This window comes from Ixodes scapularis, unplaced genomic scaffold, assembly GCF_016920785.2.
Source record: "Ixodes scapularis isolate PalLabHiFi unplaced genomic scaffold, ASM1692078v2 PGA_scaffold9__187_contigs__length_104089568, whole genome shotgun sequence".
Classification (NCBI taxonomy): domain Eukaryota; kingdom Metazoa; phylum Arthropoda; class Arachnida; order Ixodida; family Ixodidae; genus Ixodes; species Ixodes scapularis.
Genome location: NW_024609884.1, coordinates 30,121,410 through 30,146,273, shown reverse-complemented (window position 1 = coordinate 30,146,273; position 24,864 = coordinate 30,121,410). Strand labels below are relative to the sequence as shown.

General features: G+C 45.6%; 1 protein-coding gene across 3 annotated transcripts in view; it reads left to right on the top strand.

Moving 5' to 3' along the window:
- Positions 1-24,864, top strand: part of LOC8040022 (nuclear receptor coactivator 5) — a 46,330-nt gene that overhangs the window by 5,808 nt on the left and 15,658 nt on the right. For 2 of the 3 annotated variants that reach the window (XM_029982898.4, XM_040498824.2), the window contains 7 exons: positions 2,992-3,102; positions 3,512-3,578; positions 5,429-5,539; positions 6,058-6,273; positions 14,688-14,948; positions 15,055-15,150; positions 15,208-15,407. In XM_029982898.4, coding sequence (XP_029838758.2) covers positions 2,992-3,102; positions 3,512-3,578; positions 5,429-5,539; positions 6,058-6,273; positions 14,688-14,948; positions 15,055-15,150; positions 15,208-15,407 — 1,062 coding nt within the window. The remainder of the gene's footprint in view (positions 1-2,991; positions 3,103-3,511; positions 3,579-5,428; positions 5,540-6,057; positions 6,274-14,687; positions 14,949-15,054; positions 15,151-15,207; positions 15,408-24,864) is intronic. The other variant, XM_029982899.4, reaches the window with a different exon arrangement.

The following is a 24,864-nucleotide window of genomic DNA, read 5'->3' as shown; positions in this document are numbered from 1 at the left end:
TCATTTTTACGTTGTTTATCGTGTCCCAGAGGATAGAGAAAACACTTCCTTCATTAAAAATGTTGCGATTCCGCTGCATAATCGCAAAGCAAAAGTCGAGCTTTTTCCCCCACCTGCAGCCCCAAGTGGCAGCCGAAGGAACTACGGCGGAAAGATTACGTGACCTCGCTCGGCTCTAAGCTGCAGCATAGCGCCCGCTAATGTACGCAGAGAGAGGGACGGGAAGCGTCCTCCGAGATAGCACACGGGAAGCTACACGGCACTCCGAATGACGTCACTGGGAGTGCGACCAGGTGTGACCCTGAAGACTGGGAGTGAGTTGAGGGGTGCCCGAATTGCCAATCTTTATCTTTTTTTTACGCAACAACTAGGACACGCAGGCGAAATCGGTTTTCTGTTCTTTACTTCAGAAGTGTCAGAGGGCAACTTCCAGAAATCTTTGACCGAAGTCCGAAAATCGTTGCACCGCCCCTTTAAAGGGGTACTCCGGCGATTTCTTCATGGTCCCCGATTTGCTTGAAATTTTGCTGAACTCGCCAAACATCATCGTCAAAATAGTATCTCAAATATTAGGTCAAAATAATTTTTTTTCACAAAGTTATTGAATTTACAATTTTGGTCCTCACCGTGTTTTTCAAACTGAAAGTCTCTACTGGCAACAACGAAAAAGTGACGTCAGTGGAAGTGCAGGGGTTCACTCCTTGGACTGTAGAATTTGTTCCCAACTGATTCGAAGCAGTTTCATGGTGTCAAATGAATGCTTTGGAAGCTTGCTCCAGTCCCTGCGCTCTAGCACGGAACAAATGATTGGCATATTCTATTCTTTAGACTGCTCGCTCGACTGGCAAGCCTGCCCACCACTGACGTCACGGCACTGAAAAGTGCGGGTATATTTGAATGTTGGTTTTCGCATAATTTTCATTTGCCGATTTCGCAATAACTACTATGAATTTCGCGATACTAAATAGCATAATGGAAAGGGTAAAAGCCGGAGGGTCAGAAAATATAGTTAGTTGAGGTAGCTAAAAAAATCGCTGGTGTACCCCTTTAAGGGGATACTTCAACGAAATTTGAAATATTCCCGTCATGTTCAAAAATAGGTTGAATATGATCCACAATAATCGTAAATGACAATCGCACGTTTGTATTTTGAGCCAGGTGGCTGTATTTTTCGTTATAAACGGCCCACTCTGGCAAGCGCTCGGAGAAGGCCCAGCGGAGACCACGTGACATCCAACGCAATCGTGACGTAGGTTGTCTCAGGACGAGCACAGCTACGGCGAGGCTGACGTCGAGAGGATAGCCTAGTTGTTCCAGCCACCGAAGCGGCTGCTTTTGTACGAATTTTGAGTGACGGGTTAATCTTCTGTAATCTTGTAGGGGGACAATAGCGACTTCTGCAACACACAAAAGGCATTATCGGGAAGAGGGGAGTTCCTCCTGCCCCTCTTCTCTCATCGTGGCCGGAGGCGAGACAACCTCCGTCACTAGCTAGACGGGCATTACAACCAAGGCGTTAGCGACATCCACCAGGTGCTCTTTGCTAATCATTTAATTCGTTTTAAAATTCCTTTTCGTGACTTTTTTAACAAGATATTGGCATGTTCAATGTGATGCTGCTCCTTTGAACACATATAGACCAAAAAATGAGCGCCGAAATTTCGTTGTAGTATCCCTTTAAGCCCTCTGCCAAACGTTTAACCGCCAAAAAAAAAAAAAAGAGTAGTGTGTGCACAAGCTGCACAAAGACTGCCAGGTGGCCTCCGCACTTATGCTGCAGGCTGCATTGCTCATGACCCGCGAGAGAGCAGGACGCATCCTTTTCGCTGCAATGTTTTGTGCCCCCCTCGGTGGATGGGCGATAACACCGTGTCTGTTTTTGTCAAGACGCCAACAACTGTTACGTCTTCAAACCAACACGTCGCAGAAGGCACAGCTAGTGGGAGGGCAGGGCAGGGCAGTCCTGTATTCCCCGCACCCCCGTGGGCTCCACCTTCCTTCTGTTTCCTATTTCCCTCGTTATCCCATTTGCTCCTGCACCCACTCCATGGTTCTTTCAACTGTCAAGTTGTGTGATCCATTTTTTTTTTTTCTAATCTGACTTAGAACAACGTTGCCGCTTGCCCACACACTTTCTCTACTTGGCGAATCCTCAGTGGATTTTTAGCATACATTGCGGTATTCTTTTTCCATTTATTTTTTGCCGTCGACAAGCATTGTTTGTGGTAGTTGTTGCGTTGACGGTATAAAATGCAATTAAGAATGTCCGAAAAAAAATTGCACTTGGATAGTTGAAACGTAACAGCAATTTATGGTCAGTCTTAGCTATGGACCGGCACCAGCCCAGGTGCAGATCCAGAACTCAGTTTTGGGAGGGGGGGGGCGGCGGGGGCGGCGGGGGCGGGCGGGAAATTTGGGTAGGGGGGAATCTAAAGTAAGGTAAACAGGACTTAGGCTTGCGCCTTTCGTTTTAGCCGTCACAGAACCACACTGCGCCAACAGCCCCTAGATGTGCACCGCTGCGCCTACCTATTGGCTCCAAGCCGTGCTTTGAAACCGCCGCCGCAGACTTCAGTCTCGGTTGAAGCGACGGAGTGGTTCTCCAAGTTCAGAGAACAAGTGTGCCTGCTAGGGTGCGACCTACCCTATTTTGAACCCGCGTCCTTGAGTACCGAGCCTTCTACCACCTGGCAGGCCGGTAGTTGGTCTTATCTTGGGAAAGGGGGGGGGGGGGGGGGGGGGGTCGACTTTGTTTGGTGGGGGGCGGCCGCCCCCGTCGCCCCCCCTCCCTTGGATCTGCACCTGTACCAGCCTGCTATCCAGAAAACTGGCCATGCCGGTCCAAAACCGGGCAGGTGGCATGTTGAGCCATAGGCATCAAAACCTGCCTGAGTTTACACAATTGCATCCGAACTTGCGAGGGGCCAGTTATGGGCATTGTACTCTCTGTTGTCTAGTTCTCACTTTGTTGTGGCTTGCTGTCCCCATCAGGCATCTCGCTGCACAAGGGAGGCTTTGGCTTTGTCCAGTTCAGAGAGGAGGAGGAAGCTCAGGCAGCTGTCAAGGGCGAGGGAGGCATCTTCTTCAAGGGCTGCCTCTTACGTGAGTTGCTGTTGCTCTGCTGTTTGGATTTGTTTAGCTCATTTGGCTTTTGGGGTTGGTGCTACTGTGGGTCATGTGGTTGCTAGCATGTGATGCCGGGACATCCTGCGTCGCATCATGATGTCGCAATACGAGAATTTAGTGGCAAGTTTTTTCTGCTAAAATTGGTGTGAAAAATTTCTGGACATTAAGACATACATAAACTGCACTAAATTTAATGGGAAAGCTTCCCACTAAATTTAGTTTGTGTAATTTCCCTCCATGTTATCATGTTTTCGTAACGCTCTATACTTAAAAACCAACCCTAAAACGCATTCTGCATGAAAAAATGGTTCCTTTTCTTAGCCGGTTGCAGTGGGCTTTAGTTATACCTGTGTGTGCTACCGTGACACTCAGTCTGTTGTTGCAGAGCTGAAAGTTTGCAGTGCACAAGAGTCTAGGCGTCCTCTTCGGGCGAATTCAAGGGAACGAGAAAGGTGAGACTATCTTATTTTTGGCATATATTGTAATGTTTACTTTTGGCTGCTGGAGGTCTGTGATAGCATTATGTTAGGTGCCTGATCTGCTTTTTTTTTTTTTTTCTTACCTTCCAATTCTAGCAGGCCCAAGAAAGGGCAAGAGCGTGGGTCTTCAAAGTAGGTCTGAAACATGTTTTTTTTTTTTTTTTTTTTTTAACAATGGGGGTTTGGGAATAGTGTTGTAGGAGTCCTGCAGTCTGTCTGTCTGCATACATCAAACTGGTTGGGCAGTTATAAGAACCACGTAATGAGTCTTACAGGTTATTTCTTTTTTTGAACAGTGCAGTAGCTGTGTAAAAGAAGCTTTTTCCCACTAGCTTTATATCGATAATTTCTAATTGAGATTTGACATTGCCATTCACTTTGCTGACAAGTTGGGGGTGTCGGCATTAGCCAACGATATTGACAAGACTTGCTCCTTGGTTCAGTTCAGTTTGTTTTTGAAACAGTATTTGCTAAACCCAAATATCGCATCCTGGTTTCTTTAACCCCTTCTTTGTTGTAAAACTCTTAGTCGATCTTTGTTTTGTTTAGCATGTCAGTGATAGCATTAAGTACCAACTCTAAATGAAGATCCCACTTATTGTGTGCTCGTGCATTGGGAGCACATTATACTCTTTTGTTCAAAGTTTGCTAGTGAAACTGAAGTTAGGTGTACGCTTATGGCTCTGGCATATCCTCTTGCTTGCACAGCTGAGGTGCATTCAGAGCCAAGATGGTCTCACAATCTCCTTGGCTCTAATTCCACTTTAACCTTTTATTGACAAATGTTGCCTACAGGCAACATACCACGTAATAATTTTTTGTTTGTCTCGGTTTTACCACATTTTTTAAAATTTAGTAGTCTGGCAACAGTCTTGAAGATTGAAAGTACTGCGCCATCTAGTGAAAAAATATGCATAGTTGACGAGAGAAAAAAAAGTTTGGCGCAGAAGTATGTGGTGACCGAGAACGGCGGAACGGCGAAAAATAGGGATCAGTGGTGGCTGTTTAACTTGAAGCCATCGTATGTGCAGATAATGACATTTACACTTTGATTGTTCCGATCTTTTGTGCAACATTTGCTGTTACTCAGTACAAGTTTCAGTTAGGATGTTATATGCTTCGCTGAAAATTGTTTTGCAGGAGTGGTATCTGAGTTGTGTGATGTCGCTTGGCACTTGTGTAACCAGTCACAAATTTTATGATCAAATATAGCCCCCTTTTTTTAAAATTTTATGCATACTTCGCTGGGCCCGTTTCGTTTGGCTGACCTGAAAAACTGCTTTTGTTTTGAGCACGAATCAATCAATCAATTCACAGCATATTTCAATGTTTTCCACCGTAATATCTCAATGGCGTAGCAACCATTACGTTCACTGACCACAATTTTGCTGAGTAAGCAAAGCTGACGACACTTGTGACTCGCATAAATTAAGCTACTTATGTCTGATAAATATAAACTAAAACATTTCAGACCTCCAGAAAGAATGCTAACATCATTTGAAAACTGCTAAATTTAATGGGAAAACCGCCAAATTTGTTGCCCTGCAAATAAAACCTGTCATTGTCATTTAAAGGGTGAAGGATATGATCCAAGCTCAAAGTTGATTTTAGATAAAGACTTGCCTTACAAGTAAAATGATAAAATTTCATGTTTTCTGTCTTGTTCTAACCTTTTGTTTTCAGAGTTTGTTAGGGTGTTTAGCCCCTTGTAGGGGAACCTTTTTGATGATTTGTTGAACTATTGCCATCAGCCCATTTCCAAAAGTCTTGATCCTGCCGAGTTGTGCCTTGACATCTGGTGGCTCATGCTTTGCGTATTCCAGCAGAGACTATCACCAGGATCACCCAGATCGGCGACCAGCCATGAGCATGGGAAGGGAGCGCTCCCCGATTCGACGGGACTTTGACGAGCGAGAATTTAAGCGGGATGACAGGTGCGCTTGGCCTTTTGTGACAACTCTTGGTGTTTCTTTAAAGATTTCGTGCTGGTACAACAGGCCCGTCAATTGTAAAAACATTGCACCCACAATATTTATTTTTTTTACATCAATGTTTAAAGTGTTTTTCATTGCATTGCAAGCTTGGCACAATTTGACTTTGTTCTAAAGAAAACTTGTGGCAAGCTTGTAAGGCTGGTACCCGTTCCTGAGGTACTTATTTGACAAAAAAGATGTATGCAGTAAATCGACTTTACTAAGAAGAGGTTTCATCTTGTAAGGAATGAGGCTGTAACAGTTTGTCCAAAGACGCTTTGCGGGGAGCGGCTGCTAGCCTCGAAAATTGTTTGTTGTAGTAATTGTGGCAAGTTGCGTGTCTGGCCTGACTTAATGTGTCAAGTTGCTCTGCCGTCGTCACTCCTGGCTGTAGAACATTGATGCAATATTAATCTCGATGCGCGGCGGGTGTGTATATGAGCTGCGTCAGAACGTTGATGCCTGGTGCCCTTGGACAGGTCGCCCATGGGCAAGCCCTTTGACCGATCTCCTCCCCGCCGCGGAGACGACGGATTTCCACCACCCGATCGCCGCTTCGGGAGGGAGGAGTCGCGTTACGGTCGTGATGCCCACCCCCCTCCGGCCCCCTACGGCCGAGACGACTTTGGCCGGGGTGGACCCCCCGGTGGACCGCCACGCGACAGCTACGGTGGCCGCTATGGACGGGACGAGAGGTATGTGCTAGATCTCCCGGTTTACCACGTGCGTGTGAGAAAGGTGCACTTTGCCACCTCTGTGGCATTGAGGGGCCTTGGTGTTCTTGGGCAACTGCACCTAGACCATGGGTTCTTTTACTGGGCTTTCAGGAACCCATGGATTCCCCAGAGTGCCCTCTGGGGTTCCCCGAGCACCTATGTTCTCTTGATCGTCCCGACCCAAAGTGTAAAGTGTGTTCCAATTATGGCAGTATGTAACTCTGACGGTCAAGTTTTTTCCCCAAAATATGTTTCCCAGTGGTCGGGTTTTGTTTCCAAAGGAAACAAAACCCGACCTATAAAGAAAAAGTCGATGTACAGGTGTTTCTTTCTTTTTTTAACTATCTAGTGGGAGCATGCACAATGTGTGCAAGCTGTTCAGGTTTAGAAGCATGAAATGAAATATTGGGGATGAAAAGTTGTCACCTTTACCCCATTCTGCTTCATTTTGGTGTGTCCGCTTCTGCGACATTCAGGCGGTTTCAGAATCCGAACCGAAGGTACTTTACAGGGCTTCTTAATTAGATGGTAAGCTTTTATCCTTTGAATTAAATTCTAAGAAGCGTTAAAAGTCTGAATGGGAAGAGCGGGCACTCTACCGCCGATCATATCGAACTGGTCACACGTGCAGATCTTATAATTTTGAAACTATAAATAGCCCCAGCAAAGCAGAACATGATGTGTGTGTATACAGTGCAATGTAATGATGAGAAAACCGTAAAATGCAATCATTATACTAGTTGATTATTATTGTATCTGGACTGGATACCCCACGCAAAAATGCATGGTCCTCTAGAAACTGATCATTATATGTGGTATCGTTAGAAGTGGATTGCACTATATAACGTTTATAGTTTGCCAAAGACATTACAAATAGCAAAACCTCCCGCAGTGCATGCGGTTTCATATTTAGGAGGGCACTTTCAAAAGTGTCAAATCAAAAAATACGCTTGACCCTTTGACCCCCCACCGAAATGGGTGAAGCATGTTTGAGTTTTGCACTGGTGCACAGCTAAGAGCCCAAGATGCTCTGGTGTGTGCATAAATTTTTACGATATCTGTAGGCAAATGTACTGTGGAAATGGTAACAATGCCAAGAGGGGCAAGGGTTCCTTAACTGTCATTCTAGGCAGATGGGCATTTCTCACGATAAAAAATGTTTGAAAACCCATGACCTAGGCTGACGGTTCTCAAATCAGGGTCTGCGAAGGCATTCTAGGGGTCCGCGAAGCCGTCTCATCAGTCAGGCCCGGCAAGAACAGTTGTATTTTGTTTTCAGATTGAGAAGAAACTTTCCAATTTTCGGGTGAGTTTTCTCGTGTGTATGTCAATGAGAGAACTCTAGTTGAGACTAGCCCTTAGTTTTATCCATTTATTAAATCATTATTATAATTAACCAATACCTTTTCCTTCCCCTCACCACGAACAGGGTCCTCCACCATCTCCGCCGATTTACAAGGGTTCCGCGAAACATCAATGATTGAGAATCACTGATCTAGACTAATCAAATCTTGTTAATTTCCTCCTCCCTTTGCAAAATGTTTTGCACTAGGAACGCACCGAGCGTTTTTTGGCTCGTTGATTGAAGAAGGGTCCCAGCCGAACACCGACACAGCTCTCGTGTCCAGTGCATTTTTGCACTCGGTGGTAGGGTGGTGGTGTGAAGTGCACGGGCCTTTCTAGTCTAAGTCGGGTTGACCTGAGTTGTCATAATATGTCTGTCTTGTTTCTAGCCCAAATTATGTGCACAGATATTTTCATATCACTTAAAGAAGGGCTTCCAGCAGTGTGTGCAAATGGTGTTTAAATGAGTGGTGGTTCGGTTTACTGGAAGCAGCGAGCATCAAATGAGTATATCTTATTGCATACTTTTAGTATTTAATTGTTTAATAATTAATTATTGCATGTGTGGTTCTTGTAGCAAAATAAATTCTAAGTGTGGGCACACATATAAAAGAAAACTACTGTCAAGAAGCGTTAAAAAAGGCAAGAATAATTCAAAGGTATTGAAGCAATATGAGGTCCACTTCACGACTGTATGTGGAAGAACCATTTTGTTTAATCCTCTGTTTTTAATCTGATCTGAGCTCAAATAATGTGAATGCAAATGCAGTTTTGTCTAATTTTGTTTGAGTAAATGTTACGCAGTAGTTTTAAGCAGAAGCATTTTCTTCATGACTGCAGTGGCCTAAATTAATTAAACAAATGTTGCGGCTGTTTCTTTTTTTTTTAACACCTTTTTTTGTATCCTTTCATGTACATTATAAAAAGGATCTCAAAGTGCACATACACAATCAAGGATTATGTCGTAATTACTGATGAGCAAACTAAGTAGTACTTAAGGGGAGACGCGGGTCTTAAAGGGGCACTGACACATCAAAATCATATTTTTTTTTATTATCCGAAACGTTTGATAACGATGCCGGGACATTACCCTCAAAATTTGAAATTTGGGAATTCAGTATTTGTGAAGTAAAAAAACAATTTCCAAATGCCGAATTCGAAGTTCCCGCGCGATCGGCGCTGGTGCCTTGACGTCAAAAATCGCGGCGACCTGAGAGTCGACTTTCTTTCACCACTCCCTGCTGTTGCCATGGCGACCCAAAGCGAGGAGGAAAGGAGTGAGCGGCGGCCGCGGCGGCGTTGCGGCGGACCGGTTTTGAGCGGTGTCGCCTGTTTTCCGTTGGAGGATACAAATCCAGGAGACGGCACCACAACCAACTCCCGATTTTTGGTATTTCAAAAAGAAGGGCCGTAGTGCGTTCGCAATTGCGTTAAAAAACATGTTTTACGATTGCCGTCATTAAATGTTATAGAGATGTCGCCTACAAAGCTTCTAAATTTCCTGATTTTTGACGTCACCGATCAAAAGAAGCGAGGAGGCGAGAGGCGGGAAAATCAAACGCCAAAAATAAAAAGGCGCGCGCGCGCGGGAAAATTTTTTTCGCGATGCGGTTTTTTTTTGCGTGTCTATGACTGCAACTTGCATCGTTTTAGACAATAAAAATAAATACGACCTTTGGGGTGTCAGTGCCCCTTTAAAATGGTCAAAAAACGCGAAATTTCACGTTTTTCGAAATTCACATATTTGGATTAATTGTAGTCTAAGGTACCTGCCTGCAAAGTTTCAATGTCGAATTCAATGTCTAAGCATGAAAAAAATGATATTTACAATGTCCCCGCAGAGCCCTAACACAACGAGTTCAATAAAAACAAGTGGAACTTCGCGCCCCGCGCGTTTCGCGATCGCTCGTCGGATCGCGGCCATCTTGGTCTTGTTGGAAAGCCGCTTATTTTCCCCACGTCCCCATGCCATTCATTATCGCGACAACATCAGGGAACGTCCGCATTCCGCGGGTTTCGAAGGCCCCAATTGCGATCGCTCATTGGCCGGCTAGCAAGGTGCCCGTACGTAAGAGCACGCGCGGCGCCTAGTGCCCCTGCTATTGGCCTAAACGCGCCCCTCCGCTCTTTTTCTCCTTCCCTCCTTTCCGTTCCCGCGCTGGCGAGAGGTGCGTTGGGTGCGTCGTCTGCTCCTGGGCCCGTCTCCGCCCGTCTCCTTAGGCCTGTCTGCTTTGTTTCCTCCGTGGTCGAGCACACGTTTTAGTTCCCGTTTTTGCGCTTGCGTTGAATATTGTTGGTTCGTTTTCCTACGAAGTCGCGAGTGTTTTGTTTTGTTTCGCTTCGAGTTCTCGAGATGCCGGACGACGCTCGGTTGAAATCGAGCACGCGGCAAGCGTTCGGAAGGAAGAGGAAGCGACCGTGGAACAAGAAGCCGAAGCTGTCTGCTGCAAGTGCGCCACCGCGATCGGCACCGCCGGATGCCTTGGATCTTCCGGAAACATCAGCCGGAGACATTGCGACTCCATGCAGCAGCGGCAGTTTGTCGAGCTTTGCGAGCGCGGTTCGTGTCGACACCGCATACTACTCCACAGCCGAGCAGGCGCAACGAGTCGCACGATCGGACGAATGCAAGCGTGCGCTATCGGAAAAGTCGGCGACCCAGCGCAAATTCGACCTCGGCGTCACCACAGGAGGCCAGACGCGCGACGCTGGGACACAGTTCATTGTAGTGGACATGAAAGCTTTCAAAGCATGGAGAAGGACAATCTGCGTTTGCGTAAGGCCAACGCTGCCCACCAGAGCAGCAGCAATGCAAAGCAGAGGTTCTCCAGGCAACACCAAACTGGAACAGCTGGGGACTACAGTCCTGGACAGCTGTGAGGGGCTCCCCTTTCAAGTGCTACACGAACAAAGGCCCTTTTTGAGGGCCAAACAATATCTGCTTTCGGAACGTGGAACTTCCTTGGTGCTTCTTCCCGTTGTCCCTTATAGAGTCTACTCATTCTTTTATAACTTTATTTTACATTGCAGACATTATTTCTCAGTTTTATATTATTTTTTAAAGGTTCTTGTGAACGGATTGCAGAATTTCTCATCTCAATTTGTTCAGATAGAACTATGCTTCATATTGCTGAACATTATTGCATGGGATCCCTTACTCAATTTTATGCAATGAGTGTCAAAACTTCAACTGCAATTTTCTCAGCTTCGCATTTTTCGTCTACATGCCTAGCCTTACGGTTGTTTTCATGAGATTATTCTTCAAGGATTTTTATAAACTTTATACCGTTGAATTCAGAAAGAAGTGAACTGCAGGGTGATGCTATTTTTGTGTGACAGTATCGGCCCGAAATTTTATTATTAGTGATAATGTGACCTCGTTAGGCTTTGTAAATAGTGTACTTGACCTAATTAGACTAGTTTTATACAATGATCTATCTTTACAAAAATATAAATAGCATCATCTTGCATGACAGGTCTTTAGCTACAAATCCATATCACTTATGCAAAAAAAAAATTTGTATTAGAAAGTTCCTTAACGAGTCGTAAGAAATGACCTAATTAGGCTTCATTATTTTCTTCGTAACTCAAAAAGTAATTAAGATATTGCAGAACTAATTGGATATTTGAAAAGAGGAAGCCAAAACACATATACACACTGATTTTCATTATAATCCATTAATAAACAAAAAAGTCGATTTTAGAACCAGTGTCTTGCCTTAAGCTAAGGAGGCTCACTCTATCAAAGCAGTAGGTCTCATGCAATGTCTCAGTGCGGGTGGATTTGTCAATGATTATGACAGTAGGTGTTTGCAGCCTGCTGGTGAAATGAACTAGACTATAGAGATGGGTGTCAGCGGCATAACTCCTCATAGCCGACAATAATCTTGTGGCATTGGAGCACAAGGACTCATCTCAATGGGGACTTTGTATTTCATTGTATTTCAGCGAAGACCTCCGGAATCTTTTGAAAACTAATCCCAAAAAATTTTGGAGTTCAGTTAACCGCAAGCAAGTTTCCAAGCTCTACCGATTCACTGGTCCCTCGGGAGATGAGCTCGATACTGCTACAGTGTCCGAACAGTTTAGTAAATTTTTTAGCGGAATGTTTTCTGAACACACCTTCCCCCTACCAGAGTCGCCTGAGTATGATATACTGGTATAAATGAGTCCAATAACTCTATCTGCGGATGGAATTCAGAAGTTTATAGAAAATCTTCCGACACACTCAACCTCTGGCCCTGATAAGATCTCAATGGAGCTACTTAAGCTTAGCAAATATGAGTCTTCCACTCTTCTCTGTTCTATTCTTCAACAATCCCTAAATACTGGACAAAATACCTGCCGACTGGAAACTGGCAAACGTCACCCCTGTTTTTAAAAGTGGTCAGAGGAACGAGTTTACGAACTACCGACCAATCTCTCTGACGAGAATTCCAAGCGAACTAATAGAACATGTATTACAGTTGAATCTCGTTAATTCAAACTCTCTTAATTTAAACTTACGGATAATTCAAACTAACATACAGGTCCCATCCTATGCATCTCTATGGAAAGAAACTCCCGGTAATTCAAACTTTACTTTATTCAGACAAATTTTCGATCCCTTTTGAGTTTGAATTAACGAGATTCGACTGTATTTTCAAATATCATGGATCACATGCTGCAAACAACCTCTTCTTTGTTAACCAGCACGGTTTCTGGCAGTCTCTTTCTTATGAGACCCGTTTTTGAATTTATAACTCACATACATAATAACTTTCACTGTAAGACGGAGACCCATGCAATATTTATTAACTTTCAGAAAGCCTTCGACAAAGTGTCTCATCATTGACTTATGCTTAAACTGCACACTTTTCAAGTAGAGCTATCTGCCATTGAATGGATTTAATATTTTTCCTAACTGCTCACAAAGTATATGTTATGATCATTGTTCTTCACACCAAAAAGTAGAACATGGAGTGTCACAAGGAACCGTGCTGGGTCCACTGCTTTTCCTTTTGTATGTAAACAACTTGCCGACTGCTATTCGTTCCACCATCCATTTGCACGCCGGCGACTGTGTGGTGTATTGAAAAATGATGTGCGTTGAAGATTGTATTCAACTTCAAAATGACTTAACTACTCTAGAAGAATGGTGTGGAAAGTGGCAAATGCAGATAAACACCTCCAAGACAAAAATTTTAAATTTCAGCAATAAACAAAGTGCCACGGTATTCAACTATTTCTTTGATGCACCCATTGAGTGTGTGCACACATACAAATACCTTGGGGTTCATTTCAAATCAAACATATCTTGGGAGCAACATATCAATCACATCACTGCAAAGGCAAACCAAAGTCTTGGTTTTATAAGACAAACATTACACATGGCAAATTGGGAAACAAAACTCGTTGCTTATACCACCCTTGTTTGCCCGTAGCTCTAGTATGCATCTACAGTCTAAGCTCATTGGAACAGACCTGGTTACAAGAGACATTTGGATATAACTAGGGTGTGCATTTTCCGGTTTTAACCGAAAAACACCGATAAACATCCGTCGGTGACGAAAATACAAAATCGGTTAAAACCGAAAAACACCGGTGGTTGGATATTTTCGCCCTGGTTAAAACCGAAAAACACCGGTCGTTGCTAGTTTCCGACCTAGCGAAACCCTTTCCCCGTAGAGGTTCGTCAAACGTGTTATCTCGTGGATCCTGCATTCTTCCAGTGTTTATACATGGCTTGCAGGTGGCGTCAGTCCGCCCTCCTTTCTGGAGGTCAAAAGCGTGTGTGTAGTGAACGCAGTGGAAGCTAAGCCATACGCCTTTCCCCTATTGTGTCTCCCATGGCCCCCTTTTGGGGAAAAATTAACACAGTGGAGGGTAGGCTCTCACGTGCCTTTTCCTCATTGTGTCTGGCCAAGTGATGTCGGTGCAAGCCATGTATACAGAGGTTGCTGTGGTTCCTGGAAGACACTGCCAACGTCCGTGTCGTACAGGAGCGTGCGTTTTCATAATTGCGGGTTGCGAACCGCAAGGAACGTGCTGCCATGACGGCAGCACGTTCCTTGCTTGTAGATGCAAGCATGTAAGTATGCTTGCATCTACTATGATAACCAAGTGTTAGAAATAGTTGCTTCCTAGAGAAGAATGTATGAACTATGTGAATAAAATTGGAACTCTCTGTCTGTGATAAATCGCTTTTTTTTCACCGATATTCACTGATTTTAGCCTCGTCGTGAGACGTTCCACCGAAATACACCGGTGTTTTGAAAATAAATAAACACCGAAAAACATCCGCCGATTTTTCTCACAAATAAACACCGGAAAGTACACACCCTAGATATAACATACCAATTTGTGAGGTTTGGTTGGTTTTCCTCTACATACCATTGACTCAACTTCATATCTGCATACAACATACTCCTTTTACAACAGATCGAAATCTTAGTCAAAATCAAGGTCTTTTATAACGAGCGTAGACTATACAATATGGAACCCCCACCAGGCTTACCCGATACAGAAATTAGAATCAGTACAATATAGAGCCACTCGCGTCATCCTTAAAAACTATATGCATACTAGCATTACCACACTAAAAGAACTCTGCCTTCCGCTACTAGCAGACAGAAGAAAAGCTGCCAGACTAGTCTCCCTGCACTATTTGTATTACCACTGCCTATCAAAGAGAGAGTTGTATTGCCCGGCTGCACATCACATTGCACCACGTACGGACCACTCTCAAAAACTTCATTTGACCGCACCAAGAACAAACTTTTTCAAACGTTCACCGCTTCAGTTATCCATTTCACATTGGAACTCACTTCCAGAAAATATTGTCAATATTCAGGTATCATCCTGTTTCAGAGCTGCACTTGTCACTTTTTTTAATACCTAGCAACCTCGCATCTCTGCGTTTTTCATTAAATGAAATGAAATGAAACTAGGTGAACCATCAAATACAAAATAGTTCAGATTGGCCTACTTTCAGAACACTAAACCCATTGCGAAGTCCTTTTTCTATACCGGTAACGTGAATAAAATCCGAGGCCAACTGTCAATGCCAGATACCCTGGACGGGACGACCGCGGCTATGGCCGAGACGAACCACCCCCGCGGCCTTTCCCGCGTGGGGACCCAAGAGGTGATCCGCGAGCTGATCTTCGGGGCGATCCCAGAGGTGACTCCCGGGGCGAAGGCAACGGGCGCTACCCCCGAGACGGCTACTGGGGCGGTCGGGATGACTACGGTGGCCACCGCGGGCGGGAGGAGCCTCCTCCGGGACCTGGCGGCTACATGCGGGACGAGCTTCCACTCAGACCCCCCAGGTCAGAACCTGCCTTCCCCACTGAGGCCGCAAGCAGCCCTCGAGCCGGGAGTTTGCGAGCCAGTCAATTGAAGTTTGTGTTCCACCTTCGTGTTTCCTCGCCACAGGATCGAGCCCCCGCCGCCGCCAGCCTTCCGGCCAGAAGCGGCCGCCTTGCGCAAGCCAAACGACTGCGAGATCATTGTCCTCCGACGGCAGAACAGGTAGATGCGGCAGCCAATGTGTGCCAACTGGGATTTGAAGGGAGCCCTCCTGCGCAGGAGCTATGCGGAGATGGTGGAGCGTCGCCTCAAAAACCTGGGCATGCAAGTGGACCTGCTCTTTCTCAAGGACGAGGCCCTCCTCAGTCGGGCTCTGGAGGACCTGACCCTGCGGGGCACTCTGTTTGCCGTCGTAGTTACAGACCAGCACGAGCTGCATGGCAGTGTCACGGTCAACATTCTCTACGGTGTGCCGCAGGGTGAGTCTGGGGGTGCTTGTTCTGGGCTGCCCTTTCTGCAGGTTGCTAGTGCACCCTGCTTTGTTAGTGGGGCGTTGTTCGACCCGAGATTTGGTTGAGCTGGTGAACTTTACTGAAATGCTGCGATTTTCTTGGGTTGCTCGCATACTTTTTACTGTACTCTTTATGTGGACATGTTTAAAGGGAAGCTGAAACACTTCTTGCAAAAAACGAGTTAGAGGTGAATTCTGGCGTATTTTTATCCCGTGAATCTGAATATCACTTTTGTTTTCCCCGAAGATGCAACTAAAAGCGAGAAAAAGCGAAAAAACATTCGACCAGTCGTGACGTCATACTAGGATCTTCGGGCCTCCAAGCGCGTGTCGCTCGTGTGTTCAGCGCGTACAACGGCAAGCTTGCCGGGTATATTTCCCCGCACTGACACCAGTCGTGACGTCTCTTTCTCACCTTTTCGAAAATAGCAAGAGTGCGCGTGCATAGCTTTGACAGGCGCTGAAGATGCGCGAGAGCAGATATTCCGAACGCTCCTAGTGTGACGTCACGCCCCGGGAAGGAGGGGCTTCGGCGGTACTTTAAAAATTAATTTCTGAAGCCTCCGTGCACCAAATTGAAAAATAATCTTGATATTCCTGATCCTGGAGGTAGAATGAAGGCCATTGAAATGTTTTTTCTCAAATAGAGAACCGCTTCAGTTTCCCTTTAATGTTGCCTCTGAATATGTTGGTATGACATCCAGACTATCCACGTGAAGAGTGTGGAATTATACCCGAAATGTGGACATTACGGGTAAAGTTCAGCCCGCTTGTAACAGACTGGACGGAAATAGGAAGCATGTTTACTGTACCTATATTTCGGTATATCTAAACTTTGAGGGAAGAAAAGTGATAGTTATGCGCACGGCACGGCATGATCATGCGGCATTTTCGAGACTCCAGCAGCCTATAGACCGACACGCGGAGCGGCTCTGTTTACCAACACGGCCGGAAGGCCGCGCATGCGCGGAAGCTATGTGGGCAAAAGCGGCCCGGCTCTCTGTTTTTTCGCCATTGTGTTGTGTGGCGTACGCTCGTTGTTGACGTTGTAAGGACGCTTCTATCTTAATTTGTGCGTCGTATTTTCTGACAACGTATGTCGCATGCTATGCCCGACTATTTGAGCTCGCTGCCCGAGCCTGAACGGCAGTGGTATCGAAACAAACTGCGCGTGGACAGCGTTGCCTTCGAGGATCTGTACACCGCAAACGAGGCCTGCTAGACTTCCGATGTGAAGTTGCTGCCACCGAAATCGACGGCTCACGTCATTGTTTATTTAGTTTTTTTGCCAAGCCAGTTCACGGCTGACACGGTGCAGGCGCACAAGTCTCTCGAGGCCTACAATTACTTCGGGTCGGTTTCCGCACTGCCGGCGGGATCAGCAGACTGTGGGTCTGCAGAAGGGTATTTATTAATTGGTTAAATATACACAGCATCTTCAAGTCAAGGTATGATATTTTTCCTACCCTCATGACCACAAGGCATGACAAGCTTTGTCCGTTCTGCAGTCTTGGCGGTAACACATTACGAGTAACGGCGTTACCAGGATCGCGTTACTTTTTTCAGAAACTTAGTAACCTAGTCGTTACTTACGTTACTATTTCAAATAACATAATTACGTTACTCGTTACTACTTCCCAAGTCTTAAAGAAATTACACTTCAGTTTTTTCCGTGTTTTTAGGCGTCACGCCACGTGAATTTCTGAGGTTTCTGCGTTTTTTCTCGTGAGTGTTGAGTTGAAACCGCAAAAAGAGATAAAGTAATTATGTTCCGTTTCTGCATGAACATAATGTTTCTTGATATATGAGCTTATGCATAGCTGTATCGTCAAAACAGTAAAATGTGTTAAATCATAATTTAAAAAGTAACGTGCGTTACTTTTTATCGGTAGCGGTAACACATTCTTCTTATTTTTAGGTAACGTAGCTCAGTAACGCGTACCTTTTATTTGCAAGTAACGTATTTCGTTACTTTTTTTTCGGTAGTGCCTACAACACTGCCGTTCTGTCGCCGATCCCCTTCTGCTTAGTAGCACGGGCGTAGCGAGCCTCCGACGAGCACTTGGCCGGTTCTTTGTGTGCGAACACCGTGGGAAAAAAATTCGGGTGGTCTCGTTCAGACGACGGTTTCCCTGAACATCAGCAAGCCTCGGGATGGAGATTGAAATGGAAGCCGCACTTGCCTTCAAGAAAGTGCTTGCCGCACAAACGCTCGTTCGCGCGAGGCGACCATTCTTTTCGATCCACGAATATTATCTACTTTCTGTGCCTTTCAGAGTTCGCCGGGAACTTATGGAAACTCGCTCCGCTAATTTTTTCTGTACCTTTTGGGGCAATTAACGGCTACACAGCTTCGCGGCAAGCTGAAATGCTATGACGCCTATGCAAAACGCGCGCCCTTTCGCCCACATTATCCGGTTTGGCGCGATCGCAGCGCCGCCACAGCTCTATGACGTCAAGCCCGCGTGTCGGTTTATATGTGTCACCACTATCAACAAAAATTACGGCTGGTAGCAGGTCGTGTTCTGCAGGCTCAACAAGACCTGCATTCAATTTTGCAACTGTTTTTGGTTTCCGCACAAGTTCCTAAATGTTTGGACTGCGACTGTTGTAAGCGTGGTCGGCGTCCTTGAATTACAGTGTGGTACTTTTTCACGGTATTAGGTATACTAGTTCTGTGTGCGATTGTTTCAAACTTTCAAGCTTAGGGGTTAAAACAGAAAGGTTGGGAGCATCGGTAACAACGACAGTCAGCTGTGATGGTGCTGGTGATGTTACTTTTGTGCCACAGTGCAAATAGTTCTTCTGAGTTGCACGAACCTCAACTGCGTGATTTCTGTGTCCGCGAAATCGAACGGTCGTGTGCATGTGCAACGAAGAAGCCGCTTCAATCGTTCACGCCACGTTCGAAAAGTGCAGGCTGCACGAAAATTAGTTCAGTATGGCTTTGGGAGCAGCCGACATGCTGGAGCCCAAGTAAACAGCTGATGGTCCTATTAGGGGCGAAGCTCCTTACGGTCTAGCTTTGTCCGTCTGGTATCCGTGCTCACATCGATTGCCATCCCATCTGTCTTCTTAAAAAAAAAAAATGTTTGCGCAGTCGACAGGATTCGAACCTGTGCGGGGGGAGACCCCAATGGATTTCTAGTCCATCGCCTTAACCACTCGGCCACGAATGCGGGACGTGTAGGGTGCTCTGAGATGTGGTAATAACTCAAGAGCTGGGGTTAATAAGTAATAGTAATAAGTAAGTAATAAGCAGTAATAATGAAGTCGAAACGCAACCCGGAACTCAGCATTACCTATGAGAAATAAACAAAAAATCAGCACCGTCGGCACTACCTATGAACAATAAAATCAGTATCATCAGCACCACCAGAGCTTCGCCCCAATCAACATCATTCACCACATGGAGATGATGTGATTTTTTTTAATGGGTAGGAACCCACCATCATTTTGACTAAGTATTGTGGCTATTATATCCCATTAAAGCGATATTACTGTAATATTTCGAATCATCGCCTACCATACCTTTTGGCCAAATTATAATTTTCCCAAATATCGCTAAGTAATTGCCCACCTCCTACAAGAACCACAACTAAAGATAGCACCCATCCTACCCGAATGCTGCTACCGTGGACCATAAGGCTATAGGTCAGAAGGCGTCCGTGACAGAGAAAGAACTTAACTTGATACTTAGCATAACGATGATTCATGCAGAATGCATCGTGCGTTTGTGTCGACCCATTTCCAACTGCTTCAGCCTGTCTGGACCTGTTTTACCTGTTCACGTGGCTGATGTGGCTGTGGAACATGTGACCACTTGAAATGACATTGCATCACACTGTCAAGTCGTGCAATATGACATGACACCATGGTGTCACATCACTTAAGTATACTCCGTTCACCCGCTACAAGCATGACAGCATGAGTTTTTCTCTTTGAAACGGTCTTCAGCAGGATGAGCGCTTGTGCTATAGTCCGTTGCAACCTAAGAACGAAGGGCGAGGGTAAGACGGGCCGGGGAGGAGGAAGCAGACGGAATGTTAAAGAGAGAAGGAGGTTTCCCCCTCTCTTCTCCAGCGTTCCGTCTGCTTCCTCCTCCCCGGCCCGTTTTACCCTCGCCCTTCGTTCTTAGGTTGCACCGGACTATAGAAGCGAGGAATGTAGACTGACTCGTGCATGTAGCTCTGACTGCAGTCTCAGCTTCACTCTTTCTTTAACATGGAAAAAAAACCATTCTTTTAGGGTCCCAGTATTCTTTTTTTTTTCCTCTGCGTCTAAAATTAGTAGCAGTATATAAAAATGTAGCGTAATAAATGCTCTTTTTAATGGTAGAGGTATAAAGTAGGAGCCTAATAAATTGCAAAATTTCTGAAATCCGAAATTATTGCGGCCAACACAGCGAAAATGAGAAAAATATCCAGGTATCTTGGCAAAAAACGACAGCTAAAAAATTTTAAAAGGTACAAGATATGCCAAATTTCAACTGAAAGACAGGCTGCAAATTGCAGTGCTCTAGATCAGGGGTCGGCAACCCATGGCCCGTGAGGCAGTTTTATGTTGCCCCCGGCACGACACCAGAATAGGACCCCCCCTCCCCGCTGCTTTCTCTCACGGAACATAGACTTAAGTACCATGCGACAGTTTTGACATCAAAAGAGGCTTAGACAGGAGGCATTTCCATACTTGGACAGAGAGCATGTCATCACTTCCTTTTTGCCTTTTCTCACCCCCACCCCCCCACCCCTCACGATTGCTGACCCTTGCTCTAGATAAAAAAACTTATCATGTTCTACCACATAGTCTCAAGCATTGTGGTGATCATGCAATTCAGTGAAGCAGTTTCTGGATGTGGGAAAACATGGGTAAATGCAGCAGGTAGGGATGTGCAAATAGTGATTTTTCAGTTTGAAGTGAATAGTCACTTTGTACGAAATAATTTCGAATGGAATTAAATAATTTCGAAGCGAAGAAAATAATTTGCGGGTATCAATTCTATGATCGGTCACGAGCTTGCCTGCACAATTACTCTCATTTCAATACAGTCATGTCTCATTAATATAGACACTTACGATGCCCAAAAAAAGGCATTTGTCTTGTGCTCAGTTTCGCACTCCTCGTAACTCTTGCAGTTGCGTCGCTTCTCCGCTTTTTGGGGAAACTTGTGATGCAATTGCTCAATATGTACAGTGCTCAACGAAACTAAATGGAGCAGTAGAGCATGTGGCCTCGAGCAGATGCAGTGACTCTAGCGATTACCCAATCAACCAAATGACGGATCCATTATGTTACTCTAGGTTAGAGTAGCTGTTCATGTTGGCTGTATAGGTCAGAGTAACTGTATATGCTCCTCAAGCGAGTTATGTTCGGTTATATAAGCGAGGCCACATGCTCCACTGGTCCGTTTCGTTTCATTGAGCACTGTGCAGTGCTCATCATGTATATGATGCGCCAATCTTTCAATTAAAAATATATTGTTGGGCAAAAAAAAAAATTTACAGACACTTAAACTAGAGTGTAATCTAACCACCAGATGCATTGACAGCAAGCACAGATTGCCTGGACCTGCAGGTGAGACAAGCATAGAACATAAAAACCAAAACCAAAATAAGCCTTACCGACCCGCGACATCGACAGTCGTCGATGTCGCGGGCTGATCTGACAAATTGCTGTCAGAACTAAAATATGAAGGTCTGACATCACCATCTGACTTGCTTGTGCCAGTATCATCAACAAAATTGACTGCAGACGCGCTCGTATTGCAAGACTTCAAAATGCTTCTGAGGAGGTGTGCCACGTGAAGTGCGCTCTTCCTCAGCTGTGCATTTAATTATGATAAATCGCCACCTTGTGGGAAAAAGAAAAACAAAAAACTATACTGTGTCTAATCTAACCAGCATATGCAGTGACAATAAGCACAAACTGCCCAGACTTTCACACGAGACCACAAAAGAACATGAAAACGAAAATGGAAACCAAAACAAGCTTTACCGAAAGTTCTTGATGCTCCGGGCTTTCCGACAAATCATCACTGTTTGAACTAAAATCTGATAGTCCAATATCGTCTTCTGACTCATTCATGCTAGTATCAGCAACAAAATCGACCGCAGACGCTCTCGAATCGCAAGACTTCAAACGCTTTCTAGGCGCCGTGTGATGAAGAAGCCATTTTTCGCAGCGCGGAGCGTTCTTTCTCGGTTGTTTGTTTGGTTATGATAAATCGCCATCTCGTGGGAAAAAAAGGACTAATATACGGAAACTGAAATCGAGTGCCTGTCCTTGTCGTACGTGTTGCTTATTTCGTCCATGTTTCAGTTTGTGCTTCTTAATCTTTTAAATGATATAAACCAACTACCGTAAAATACTGAGCATCTGCCCATTCCACAATAAGCGTCCACCCCTCAGTTTTCAGTTTTACATAATTATCTTCCAATTTTGAGTGGGCGGGCGCTTGTTCGGGATTTTACGGTACTACCACCCAAAGTTTAATTGAAACTAGTGTGTCTATTCTAACCAAAAGAAGCTGTAACTTGCCCAGAAACGCATCTGAGGCTTTGCAACGGTGTTCGCAAATCGTTGATCACATGTGATAGATTTTGACGGGCACAGTACAGAAAGAGTAAAAGGTGAACGGAGTATATAGCTTAAGTGATCACATTACCTGCAGTAACTTTGTGATCACATACCTGTATTGATTATGTGATATCACATGACCCTTTCCACATTGGGCAAGCAATGTTTTGTGACCAATATTTTGTGTTAACACAAGTATGTACTAGTCGTAGCTGTAATGACACTCATCCAAGCCGTTCCCCTGATGCAGGGGTAAAGTGTCAGATTATGGAGCAAAACGTTTGTGGTTCGATTCCTGGCAAAGGACTAAGTGTTTTAAAGCATTTATTGCCCTGGTGCATGCAGCCGCCTTTCGTTTGGACAGTTGTGGTTTGGGCTGGACTGGTTTCGTGAGGCCACGGCGTGGTTCCTGCCATGCTCTTTCGCTCGGTTGGTTCGCTCGTTACATTCATTTTCCCGCTTACATAAAAGGGAAACAATCTCGTACGCTTTCAAGGACACAACGTACGCAACGTGTGGCACAACGTATGCAACAGTGTGAAACGGAGGCACAGCGACAATGCTGCTGACACCCGGGATGAAAGATTGACCCTTTGAAGACAACAACATGCGGATTGTAGGCAGTAATCGAGGGTAGCTGTGGTGGCTGCATCTGGAACCGCTGACTCCCGGGAGAACAGACTGGCTCTCTAAACACAACAGTGTGCGGACCGTTGCGAGGTTGGAATTCCTATCCTTCGCAGGGTTGAAACCCCGCGCTAAGTACTGAAGTATTTCTTCGAGAACCAGCGTGGCGACAGCTGCGATTTCAGCACCATCTTTTTTTTTGTAAAGACATCTGGCCGCGTTACCATGTTTTCGTAAGATCTTTTTGGGATGCCCTACATTGGGAAACTGGCCTTAAAACACAGTTTGCATTTAATAACGATGGAGGTAAAGCGCGGTCAAAACTGACACATATTTCACATTCGTGCGCTGGAGCACGTCACGTGCCCCGTTTTTACGTATTCCACCTACAGTATTAAGAGTTAAAATATTTAAACTTTTCTGGGTGCTTGTATTGTGACGTAGAGGCTTGTATCGTGAGGTAGGCGTCCTTATTGAGGGAGTATCCAATCGCAGAGCACACTTCCTTTCCGCCAATGATCACGTGCTCTTTGCACGCTTAACGAAGAACGCTGTCTTTGACACCCGCAACGTCGGTGTTGCCGAGCGCGGGGTTGGCCGGGGGTACTGCTGCCGGCTTCTTGCTGTGATTTTTCTGCGCCAGATCACGCCGCTCTTGTTGGAAATTTGTCAGTATTCGCTTTTGTGCACGGTAGTTTCGGTGTGATGACGTGAGAATTTGCCTGTTGTTCCGCCGTCGACTGTTCAACATCCCCGTGCTTTGTCGGGCCGAACGTGTAGACGAGTTGCCCGTCGATACCAAAGGAAGGTTTGTCGGCGCCGCCTTTTTGTTTGTCAAGTTGCGTCGCAAACTCGTGTGTGCTTCGCTCGCGAGGGTTTCTGTGGTGCGGAATGAAAATGCTGTGCTCACCACTTGCTCGAGTGATGCCACCACCAGGCTGCCTCACACCAGACTCCGCCTACTTCTCTGCCGGCGTTATGATGCCTACTGAAACGACGCCTTCAAATAAGTATTTAATCCTCTGTGAAATGTGGTGTTCATGCCAAGTCTTGTAGCTCGCAATCACTCGCATGGTAAATGAGGTAGGCGATGATTGCCTCGTTTTATCATTGTCACACATTGAGGCTTCTTGTGACAAAGTTACAATCGTTCCCTGCCGTCCCCTTAGTTTCGACGACACGGAGTAGAAGCTTTTTCGCCCTCTTCTCCGTTTCGTGCGAAACAGCAAAGGTACTTTTTCCGCCTTGCGACGATGTTGTTCTGCTCGATCGGCACAGAGCTTCGCGCCTGGAACCGATTGACGTTGCCGATGTTGCCACGTCGCAGAGCAGACGATGCACTCACTCCTTTTCCTCCTTAGCCCATATTCTGAATATGCTCATGTTTTCCGGGTGGCTGTTCAAACAAAAACGTTAAATTTCGCTCCGTATATGTGCGCCTGGACAGATTTTTTAAATGTGTTCCTGTGCATGTATTTGTAATCTGTCTGTTTTGGACCACGCTTAAAGGAGTACTCTGCAGGTTTTTTGAACTACCTCAACTACCAAAATCCCGTAAGGGCACCTTCCTCCGAGAGATCGCCCATCCCATTTTTCTGGCTAAATATCTGTAACATAAAAATTACGAAACATCGCCCACCCCCCGATTCTCGTTGGACGTCAAGTGATGTCCGACGGGAATAGCGCATCAACGGCGCGATCTGCGATACCGGTGCATCCGAGAAGCGAGTTCATAGCGGGTTCCCGCGTTTTTGTCTACGATCTGCGCGCGTGATATCGGCTCCCGTAACACGCGAGTTGTTCCCGCGTGTATATGGCATCGCGAAATGCTAATCTGCTGCGTTCGCGATTGGCGGTATCCGTTCCCGCATTCGTAGCGGATTCCCGTGTTTTTGTTCGCGACTTGCCCACGCGATATCAATTCTTAGCTGTAACACACACGAGTTGTTCCCGTGTGTATATTACATCGTGTGAGTTTGTAGCATATTCCCACGTTTTTGTCCACGATCTGCACGCGCGATATCGGTTTCCGTGACAGGCAAGATTGTAGCGGGCTCCCGCGTCTTTATTGCACCATGAAACTTGAACCTGCTGCGTCTGCGATCTACGGTATCCGTTCCCGTGAGGTGCGAGTTCTCAGCGGGTTTCCGCGAGTCCTTCGCACTATGAAACGCGAATCTGCTGCGTCGGCCACTTGCGGTATCCTTTCCCGTGACACAGGA